At 38.2% G+C, this 12,197-nt stretch overlaps 1 protein-coding gene across 2 annotated transcripts in view; it reads right to left on the bottom strand.

Moving 5' to 3' along the window:
• Nucleotides 1-12,197, bottom strand: part of LOC150098226 (angiogenic factor with G patch and FHA domains 1-like) — a 287,180-nt gene that overhangs the window by 144,854 nt on the left and 130,129 nt on the right. For both annotated transcript variants that reach the window (XM_090406375.1, XM_090406374.1), the window contains exon 8: nt 7,600-7,701. In XM_090406375.1, the coding sequence (XP_090262501.1) occupies nt 7,600-7,701 (102 nt within the window). The remainder of the gene's footprint in view (nt 1-7,599; nt 7,702-12,197) is intronic.

Below are 12,197 nucleotides of genomic sequence, written 5' to 3'. Positions count from 1 at the left end.
AAGAAAACATTGATTGATTCTGCCAGAGCGGCATGTGGTGAGGTTGTGTGCAAGGATAAAAAAATCAGAACTCCCTGGTGGACACAGGAAGTTAAAGAGGCAGTGAAGGAAAAGAAGAAAGCATATCAAAAGTTCCTGGCAAATAAGTCAGCTTTTACTCTTACAGAATACAGAGACAAATGTAAGAAAGCTAAACAGTGTGTAAAACTAGCTAAACAAAAGTCATGGGAGGACTTTGGCAAGAATATAGAAAATAAATATCAAGAAGGTGGCAAAATATTCTGGAGGCTGTTGAAGAAGCTTAGGAATGGAGGAAAGAGTGCTGTAAAAGGAGTTAGAGATGATAAAGGTGACATGAAAACAGGAGAAAAAGATATCCTTGAAGTATGGAGTAATTACTTTGAAAAACTGCTAAATGAAACAAGCAGTGATGACAGCACAGTGATAAAAAACACTGACCAGGCATGCAGTCAGGAGTACATATCCATACTTGAAGTAGAAAAAGCCATCAAAGGCTTGAAATGTGGAAAGGCAGCAGGAGTAGATGATATTCGACCAGAAATGCTGAAGTATGGTGGTATAAGTGTCTTACAGTGGCTGCACTGCATAGTTCAGAAAGCCTGGACAGAGGGACGAATTCCCGATGATTGGAGTAGAGCTCTCATAGTACCCATATATAAAAAGGGAAATAAAACTGAATGTGAGAATTACAGAGGTATTTCCCTACTGAGTGTTCCTGGCAAGATCTATACCAGTATACTTGAGAAACGGTTGAGAAGAATTGTGGAAGAAAAGCTTGGTGAAGAACAAGCTGGATTCAGGCCAAATAGAGGCTGTCAGGATCAGATCTTCACTTTACGACAAATAGTCGAGAAAGCATGGGAATATAACAAAGATCTGTATTTAAGTTTTGTCGATTTGGAAAAGGCATATGACAAGGTGCCAAGAGAGAAGCTATTCAATATGCTGCAGTTATATGGTGTCAATGGGGCATTATATCAAGCAATACTTAGTCTTTATTTGAGTTGTAAGTCAGCAGTTAGAATTGAAGGAAGTACAGGAAGATGGTTTAATGTTAAATCTGGTGTGAGACAAGGATGTACATTATCTATATGGATCACATTATGAAGGAAAGTGGTGTTAAACCTGATATCAAAATTGGAGATGTTAATGTCAGCTCTTTGCTTTATGCGGATGATGTTATACTTCTAAATAAATCTGCTACAAGTCTGCAAGATTCTCTGACTAAATTGAATAGCTGTTGTAATAGATATGGTATGAAGGTCAGCAATAAAAAGACAAAGACAATGAAAATAGGCAGAATCATTGAAAATGTCAACTGTGTTGTGAATGGAGAACCTGTGGAACAAGTAAAACATTTCAGCTACTTAGGCACAATTTTTACTGAAGATGGTAAATTAAATATAGAAATAGACAACAGAATCAGCAAAGCTGGTATGGTGGGAAGTCAATTGAATAAATTCATATGGAATAAGAGAGAAATTAGTCGGAACACTAAATTAGCTGTATACAAGACGGTGTTCAAACCAGTTTTAACTTATGGATCTGAGAGCTGGGTCAGAAGTAAAACACTTGACCAAAGACTAGAGACCGCAGATATGAGAGTCCTGAGAAAGATTAGAGGCGTGAACAGATGGCATCAATGGCAATATCATATTAAAAATGAGGATATTAGGAAAGAACTTGACATTGTCAGCATCCAGGAATGCATTAGCAGAGCTAATCTCAGGTGGTATGGTCACTTAAATAGAATGGGAGAGGAAAGATTAGCAAAACAAGTGTTCTCTGCCAGGTTGGCAGGAAAACGACCCAGAGGAAGACCAAGATATAGGTGGATTGATACGGTACAAAGTGCCTTAGACGATAGAAATATAAGATCTGATAATGTTGGAGTCTTGACAAGTAACAGACTGATTTGGAGGAAAATTGTAGATAGGAAGTTAGTAATGATGTAATTTTTTCATATAGTACTGTCATATCCTGTACACCCCTTGAGGGTACATAGCAGGAATTTGATGATGATGATGATGATTTAGAAAGTTATACTTAGATGTACATGTTATATAGCCCTGCATTAAATGTTTTGTTTTATTGAATTCAAATTGATATTTGCCCGATTTCGTTTCATTGCACCGCTCATAAAAAGTTATCGGACCTTGCGGAAGCCTTATATGATATTAGTAACCTCGGCCTGTAGAAAAGTAAGATTGCAAACGTTAGCTGATGATTGATTCCTCTGCAATATATAGACTAATCTCAATATAAAGTGGCACAGGATAATATAAATTTCTTTATGTTCGGATCAGTCAATATCAATCAACATCTAACAAATAAAAATGGAATTTTAAGGAAATAATGATAAGTTTGATTAACCAACATAAATGAATCAGTCAGCAAGATAGGACGACACGCCACAATCTTCTTCTTCTACAGCTTCTCCCACTTAAGTGGGGTCACTGTTTGTTATGAGTCTCCTCCACACCTTCCTGTCTTGGGCTGTCACCACATCCAAGTTCTTCATCTTCAAGTCCTCTTCTACCAGCTCCCTCCATCTCTTCTTTGGCCGCCCACGCTTCCGCCTTCCTTGCACATCCATCTGGATGACCCTTCTTCCCACATATTCGTCCTCCCTCCTCATCACATGACCAAACCATCTCAACCTTGCCTCCTGTATTTTCGTTCCTAAGTTCGTAACTTTCACTGTTCCCCTGACATAGTCATTTCTCAGATGATCCTTTCTGGTCACACCGCACATCCACCTAAGCATTCTCATCTCTGCTACTTCCATCCTGCTGATGTTATTTTTCCTCAGGGCCACAGTTTCTATAGCATATGTCATAGCTGGCCTCACTACTGTCCTATAAATTTTGCCTTTCAGATTGATCGGCACCCTCTTATCGCATAACACTCCAGCCATCTCCCTCCAGTTCCTCCAACCCGCTTGTATCCTGCATCCCACTTCCTTCTCAGCTCCTCCATCTTCTTCCACTGTTGAACCTAAGTATCTAAAGTCTCTCACCTTCCTGATGACATTTCCTTCCAGCTCCAGATCTGTCTCCTGGCCACTGCCCACTGCGCAACACATATACTCTGTCTTACTTCTGCTCAGTCTCATACCTCTCTCTCTTCCAGTACTTTTCTCCATCTTTCCAGTTTAGTTTCTGCTTCTTCTCTTGAATCTACACACAGCAAGATGTCATCTGCATACAACATTGTCCAAGGTGCATCTTCTCTCACCTCCTCTGTTACCACCTCCATCACAATATTAAACAAAAACGGACTTAATGCTGACCCTTGATGCAAGCCAACTGTTACTTGAAAACTTTGTGTCTGTCCCAAACAGGTCCGAACACTTGTCTTCACATTTCTGTACATTTCCCACACCAACCTGACATATTTCTCCGCCACCTTCTTCTCCCTCAGACACCTCCAGACTTCTTGCCTTGGCACTCTATCGTATGCTTTCTCCAGATCAATAAATACCAGATGTAGCTCCCTTTGTTTCTCTCGATATTTTTCCATCATCTGTCGTAACCCAAAGATAGCATCTGTTGTTGATCTACCAGGCATGAAGCCAAATTGTTCCTTTGCAATCTCCACCTCCTCCCTCAATCTACCACCAAGAACCCTTTCTAGGATCTTCATTGTGTGGGACATCAACTTTATTCCTCTGTAATTTTTACAGTCTTGTGCATCCCCTTTACCCTTGTAGATGGGAACAAGAGTACTCTCCCTCCATTCCTCAGGTATATTTTTTCTGTTGGCAAACTTTCATGAACAGGTCCCACAGCAGGTCAATTCCCTCTTCCCCCAGTGCCTTCCATGCCTCCACTGGAATTCTGTTGAGGCCCACCGCTTTTCCATTCCTCATCCTCTTCATGGCCTCCGTCACTTCCATTCTACTGATGTTCTGCACCATCCCCTCAGAAGGCTGCCCATCTCCTCTGTGAGTCCTTGCATTTTCCTCATTCAAAAGTCCCTCAAAGTATATTTTCCATCCGTTTCTTATGTCCACATCCATCCATAATACTCTTCCTTCAGCATCTTTGATCTGCCTCACATGTAAGATGTCCTTAGCTGCTTTATTTCTACATTTCGCTAGTTGGTAAATTTTTCTCTGTCCTTCCTTTGTTTCTAATTGATCATACAGATCTTGATATGCCATGGCCTTCGCCTGTGCCACAACTCTCTTGGCTTCTTGCTTTCTCTCTTTGTACACCTCTCTGTCCTCTTCCACTCTTGACTCATCCCACTTCTGCTTTGCCTTCCTCTTAGCTGTCACTGCCACTTGTACATCATTATTCCACCACCAACCCTCCTTCTGCTCTCTAATCTTTCCAGATGTCTCACCAAGCACCTCGATTGCACAGCTCAGGATTACTTTTGAATTATGTTTCCACCAATCTTGCACACTTTCCAGTCCATCCGAAATCCTCTCTAACACTCTCTCCCTAAAACGATTCCTCACACTCTCCTCTTTTAAGCGAAACCACTTAATTGTCTTCATCCCATGGCAACCAGAAGTTCTTATCTTCGATCTTATTTTAAAGTCTGCGCACGGTGTTGTTGTGCTACTTGATCTGTTGGAATTACTTTACAATTTGTCACAACCTTAAGATGTTTTCTTCTAGTCAAAATGTAGTCAATTTGTGAGCTGTTGTTACCACTTTTAAATGTTATCAAATGTTCTTCCATCTTGAAGAAAAACGAGTTCACAATTGCCAGATCAAACGCTACTGCAAAGTCCACAACCCTCTCTCCTTCCTGGTTCATCATTCCCACTCCGTGGCCACCATGCACCCTTTCACAGTCTCTATTCTGTCTTCCTATGTGCCCGTTCAAGTCTCCTCCGACAATCACCATCTCATTTTCTTCCAATTCCCTCATTTCTTCATCTAACACGTTCCAGAACTCATCTTTTTCCTCTGCTGTACAACCAACTTGCGGGGCATATACACATAATACGACCACCCGCTCTTCTCCAAGACCCAATTTCATTCGCATGATCCTGTCGTTCCTTCTACCCACGTCCAGTACTTCACCCTTCATTCTGCCACACACCACAATTCCTACACCGTTTCTTCCCTCGTTATTCGCTCCAGAGTAGAACAATTTATACCCATCTCCCAGTTCCTTTGCCTTTCCCCCTTTCCACCTTGTCTCCTGCACACATAAAATGTCCAACTTCCTCTTCCTCATCATGTCTGCCACCTCTCTTCCCCTTCCAGTCATGCTTCCAACATTCAGTGTTCCCACTCGCAACATCCTCTCCACCTGCTGGGCTCGCTTCTTTAACCGCACCCACCCTTGATGCGGTAGCCCTCGTCCACTTCTCACAGCTGTAGGGCGATGTGGCTGCGCATCGCTTAAGGGGTACGCCCTAGCCCTTATATCATTTTCTCTTCGACTCATAATCATAGTTTGAGTTGGCACTGAAGTTTTCCGACCGGATGCCCTTCCTGACATCAACCCTCGCATTTATCCGGGCTTGGGACCGGCACCTATTGAGGCTAGCTTGCCTCCTTCAGTGGCTGCATAAGACGAAATGACTTAGCAAGATAGGAAAGACTCACCCCTAGCCCTCGAATACTCTAATAGCATCAGGGGGAAGGAGCAAGGAGAGGAGAAAGAAGCAAAGAAAGAAGAGGAGGGACCAGTCTACAGAATAATACAACAGATATTATTACATGAAGTAAGGCATGGTCCAGCATCAGGTACCTCGGGTTTGCCATGCCCGTACTCACTAAAGTGAGCCCTTGAGGAAGACACAACGCCACAATACTTGACAGAAAGGCAATTCCTTCTGTAATATGTCTTGGAAGCAAATTGAATGAAACTGACACACATGCACTTTTGTGTTTCTATTAGCAAGGAGGTAACCTAACAGAACAAATTTTCTGTATTTGATACACTACATAGTAGCCTATGCATGTGGTGGCATCAATATATACCACTCATTGCATTCACTTGTGGCAATTCTAAGAACCAGCAGGAGGCTGACTGTCAGTGTCTTATTACCACCTTAAAAATACTTTACCCTTCTTCTTACACTACTAGTGTCCATGCAATTATCAGAGGATAGAACCATACAAGTTGCTTGCAGATATCAGCTGCCAAACTTCTTTCTGAGGAATGCAACTGCAACACATTTGTAAAATGTCACTATTTACTATTTTGTCAGAGCAAATTGTGGTAACATAGTGATGCATTTCTCTTTCTGTTTTAAACAGTAATTGATTATAATGATAATCAGATATTTCATATTCCAAAATATTAAACTTAGTATGTGTGAAACTGGAATACTCATTATTTTTTAGTATGACCTACACACATTGGTGACTGCTTTATTTCATATATTCAGGATATATGGGATGGATGCAGATTTTTTTTTTTTTTTTTCATTGCACAGCATCAAAGAAGTATAGTTGAGTTCAATCATGAGCATAAAGTTATCTGAGCAGATTGTTCTGGCTTATTTGCTAATCTCTTAATGATTTTATATTGTTGAATAGGACAAAAGTATGAGTAATAGGCGAGAGAGAGAGTGCATACATATTTCCTATAAACTATGAATGGCAAGAAAGCATGAGTAAACATATCTACATGCTTTCTTGCCATTTATAGCATGTAATAAACATATCTAGGCAGGGAAGCAAAAACTGAGATGATGATGTTTGCTTAAATGTGCCAAAAATGCTACTGAAATTTAGGACCACAACGCCAAACAGCAAAGATATAAAAGCAATTTGCCATGAAAACAATTCAGCTGATAAAATGGTAGATTCATATGTAGGACACAAAATTCTCAGTATTATCATTAATTCTCCATGCTTTGAAATATAAATAATAATAACGTGTTAATCTCATCTGCTCAATGGTTTGTTATGGTCAAACTTTATTTGCTTACACTTGGCTAAAAGATAAACCAAGAATATAATTTCTTGGCATCATTAATTTAATTTATAACCAAGTGAAAAAAACGTGCATAACAAGTTTAATAATATAAAGGTAACGCAAATGTCAAGTTCTAAAGTGAAATTTACATATGGAGCAGAAGAATGTAATAAACTCAATGAAAATAAATAAATAAAATTATTTTTTATGAATTAGAAACAACTTCTATAAGAGACTGCATAATAAATTTGGAAACAACTGATTAGATCATATGTGCCAAATGAAGGAGAGCTGATATTCAACAGGGTTCTATATCAGATCAGGAAGAGGGGTAGGGAAGAATCCGTTATTAAAGAATGAGAGGAGACACTGTTTATCTAAATCCATACCAAAAACCATACCATAAAATGTGTCTTTCTTCCTCATTCCCAAGGCATACACTTTTTTTAAATGCAACATTAATTCATTATCAGTGAACCATGGTCATCACTTGGACTACTACATTCAGCAGGTAACACTTAATGTTATTACCCATTTCTAACTTTTTTTTGCAATAATATTAAACGTGATTCATTTCGTAACTTATAAGACAGCAAGATAGCAGAAGGAAGAGGAAAGAAAGAGACAGATGTGGCTGATTTAATTCAATTCAGGAATTTACTTTATAATAAAAGTTACTCTTACCTCAGACAATCTGTTCTCATTGATCCAAGTTCCATTTTGACTACCAAGATCACAGATCATGTACTGTTTAGTTTCTTCATTATATATGATTTCTGCATGGGTCTGTAAATGTTGATCATATCATATTAAAAAAAAATTTCAAACAAAACAACGATAATTAACATCAGATAACCCTAAAAGTGCTAAGAAGTCAGCAATATAATCAGTATATTACAATTATGTAATGATTAACTAACATCATAATTACTGCATTATGTTTCTTGGAGATGAGAAAGTAATGGAAGTGAGCAACTGGATCAGCTGGAGGGAAATGACTGAGAAGTAAACAACGAAAGTGGTGGCTGGTCTGTAGTATGTTCTACAGATCAGCTATGTTCCCTATGAGGCAGAATTATACAAAGTTTAGCTGGAAAGCAGAAAAGAGATGATATAACATAAACATAAAAGTGACTAAAGGGGTTTTATAGAGCAAATGCAGAAGAAATTTTTCAATATATGACAGGATGGGAGAGAACAAGGAATTATGCCTGGAAGCTGTGTGATAATGTGCAGTTAAAATTATTATTTTTTTTTTTGCCTGGAGAAATGAATGAGTGGCATAGGTTGTTGTCATAAGCATTCATGAGTGCTCTGTCAATGAACAAGTTAAAGGAGAAATATGTTGGTTGTGTCAACAGGTGTCAGTTCTTGAACCATCAGTATAGATGGGCAAGAAATCAGAGTGGGCTATTCTGTGTACATTAAACAATTGCAGACAAACAGATGATGGGATATGAGACTTGAGACTTCTATAGTTGGCAAAGTGAGAAGTTGCAGGATAGAATACAAACCTGCCATGGAGAGATGCTGTTACATTTGGTGTAGGCAATGTTGTCAATATTCATGCCAAGAGTTTGCTTGCATAGTCTCTTTAACATGCATAACAAAAGGAAGTATGACAGTCTGATGTGTGTGATATTGAGTTTCCAAAGGAGAGAAAAGATACTAGTCCATATAGGATGATCTGGAAGAGACTATCTTTAGGACATAATTAAGAGACAACTGTTTCTGTCTAAGTGATAGAGCAGGTTCATTTGCTTCAACATAAAGACTTTGAGTGAGTGATGTGTGAAAGGCACCAGAAGCTAACCTGATGATGGATGGGATCCAATCCTTGCAGAATCATAGACTTTAGACTCATAATCCAGCTTTGAATGTATAAGCACATAATAAAGATGAACAATGAAGATCAATCTGCATCCCATTCAGTAGAGGATAGTGGTGAAGGAGATTCAATGCTCTTACACTTTCCTCTGTTGATAGATGTATGCAAGGAATGTAAGTTTTCTGTTAAAGATGAGTCCCAAGAACTAGGCTTCTGTCGCTACTGGAATAATAGTTCATCCCATTTTTAATTCAGGATCTGGGTAAAGAGTGCATTTTTAACAGAAGTGTACACAGACACTTTTTTCTGTTGAAAACCTAAGCTCATTACTAAGAGCCCATTAAGAAACACAATCAACTGATTGTATTACTCTTGAAGTTGTTTTTCAATTACCCTTATGTTACAAGAGAGATAGTAAATTATGAAGTCATCAACATATAGAGCATTGTCTATATTGGGAAGAAGCTGTTCAGTGATTGAGTTAACTCTGATGATCGCAATAGCATACTTCCCACTCGGACTTGGAAAGTTTGCCTGGACAGAGAGTTTTTAATAATACAGGAAGGTGTCCTCTGAGACCTAGGTTATAGAGGTCTTTTAATATGCCATATATCCAGGCTGTGCTTTTGTGCCTTATCCATGTTAATGAAAACTGAAACCAGATGTTCTTGCTTCAGGAATGCATCTATTATACAAATTTCTAAATTGACCAAATGGTCTAAAGTTGAATGATGTCTCTGAAAGCCAGGTATTAAAGAGAAGACTACTGCTTTTTAAATACCAGAGCAGTCTAGCATTAACCATTTTTTCTAATATCTTACAAAGGCAGCTAATCAGAGCTTTGTGTAAATAATTATTTGCTTGTGTTGGATCAGTTCCTGATTTTGGGATAGCAATGATAACTGACTTATGCCAAATATCCAGAAACTCTTCCTCTGCAAGTATTCTGTTGTGACAGTAAAAGAGCTCTCTCTTAATAATAATAATAAAATAAAAATGGAAAAAAAAAAAAATCATTAGCCCACCCATGGTACAAAATGTCATATAAGTTTGCAAATAATATTTTGTGGGTGGGAGCAACATAAAAAAAAGACTAACTCAGGAAACAGTCAAAAAAATGCTTAAAAAAGTTCCTGCAATCAGAAACTAGAATCGAACTTAGAACAGTACTTCTTCAGATGGCCTGCTGCAATGGCTTTAAAAGACATTTCCACAAGTTTCTCACTCTTCTGCATTTTAGGGTTCTGAAAACGTTTTCTACTGTGAGTAATGATACATATACTGCTGATTGTATTTCTCTTGAATATTTTGCATAATTTTTCTGCTACTGCTCGAATCATTTTTCAATTTTTCAAATTAATCACTCTAGACATCCAGAAAATTCTTGTTTTTAGGTCATCTTTATTATTTCTGATTCTTTTACAGCACTACTCTTTTCTCCATTTCTAAGCTTTTCAACAGTCTTCCATTTTACATTATAGTAACCTCAATATAGTCAGTAGACTAATGATGAGATACCTAGAAATACAATTTATTAATACAGACCACTATTTTACAATAAAAACATTTATTCAAACCTACCAGTTTTGCCAGCAAACTGTCTGGCTTTTTCAAGGCATTACGGAGATATGAAAGTTAGTAAATGCAAATTAAAAGGAACATAAAAAACGTTGTAAACCAAACTAGTATCTATGGTTACACGTTTCGCGTGACAGAGATGACTTATTGTTCTTATTCATTATCACACATGCGTGTTTCTTGTAGACTTGTAATGTGATTACTGGCTAGCTGTAGTTCAGATTGATTGAGAGAAAGGATCAAGTTTTTCCACGAACTGTTTAGAATTACACCCTGATTTCTGTTGAGGTTTCCGCCGGTTATTAGTACTATTGTGGCTTCCTTAAATACACGATGCCTGTAGTTGTCATCGAGATATGGCATGGAGCTGTTTTGCCAATCTATCGTGTGGTTAGACGTGCAGAAATGATGCGCTAAGCCGGAAGAGATGCTTCTGTTGTGGTTTACATCACCAACATGTTCTTTTTGTCTAATTTCTAAACTTCGTGAAGTTTGTCCAATGTAGGCAAGACCACAGGAGCAGGGAATGTAACATACTCCTGGATATATTTGTAGAACGGAACTTTATCTTTTGGAGATCCTAAAACTTGTCTGATGTTGGTGGTTGGTTTGAAGACCACTCTGATGTTGTGGGCTCTTAGTATTCTTGCTATTTGATAAGAAATTGACTTGATGAAAGGTATCACTACAGTAGAAATGTGCTGGAGGTGGGATTCTTCTTGTCTGGGGTTGTCATTGTATAGATATTTTTTGATGATGTTTTGAGGATACCCATTTTGTGATAATGTGTTGGCTATTAGTGAGAGTTCATTCTGTGTATCCTCCTCTTCTGATATAAACGTTTTGGCTCTATGTTTCAACATGTGGATAATACTCAGTTTGTGTGACTTGTGATGGTTTGAAGTATAGTGTAGATATCCTCCAGTATCTGTGGGCTTTCTGTAAATGGATAATTTGACACTGTTAGGTTGTTTTTTTATCAAGATATCTAAAAAATGCAGTTGGTTGTTGTTTTCTACTTCCAGAGTGAATTTTATCTTGCTATGTATTGAGTTGATTTTATCCACAAACAATTTTAGGTTGTCTAAGCTGTCTTGCCATATGATGAATATATCATCCACATATCTCCACCATGTAGATGGTCTCGGAGAGATTGCAGAGAGAATTTCTTTTTCAAGTTTTTCCATGAAAAGGTCTGCACAAGATGGTGATAGTGGGCTTCCCATTGCTAGGCCTTCTAATTGTTGGTATATGGTGTTGTTAACCTTGAAGAAATTAGATTGAAGGCAGTGTCTAAACATCTGTGTGATGTCTAGAAGAAAGATGTCTTGGATGATGTTTATTACCTCTTCTACTGGAACATTGGTGGAAAGGGATACAACATCTAGGCTGGCTAGCATGTCAGTTGGTGCAATATTCACTCTGGAAGTAGAAAACAACAACCAACTGCATTTTTTAGATATCTTGATAAAAAAACAACCTAACAGTGTCAAATTATCCATTTACAGAAAGCCCACAGATACTGGAAGATACCTACACTATACTTCAAACCATCACAAGTCACACAAACTGAGTATTATCCACATGTTGAAACATAGAGCCAAAACGTTTATATCAGAAGAGGAGGATACACAGAATGAACTCTCACTAATAGCCAACACATTATCACAAAATGGATATCCTCAAAACATCATCAAAAAATATCTATACAATGACAACCCCAGACAAGAAGAATCCCACCTCCAGCACATTTCTACTGTAGTGATACCTTTCATCAAGTCAATTTCTTATCAAATAGCAAGAATACTAAGAGCCCACATCAGAGTGGTCTTCAAACCAACCACCAACATCAGACAAGTTTTAGGATCTCCAAAAG

This window comes from Typopeltis vanoorti, chromosome 16, assembly GCF_054136105.1.
Source record: "Typopeltis vanoorti isolate ZY-2024b chromosome 16, IOZ_Tvanoo_1.0, whole genome shotgun sequence".
Classification (NCBI taxonomy): Eukaryota; Metazoa; Arthropoda; class Arachnida; order Uropygi; family Thelyphonidae; genus Typopeltis; species Typopeltis vanoorti.
This window is presented reverse-complemented; position numbering and strand designations above follow the sequence as displayed.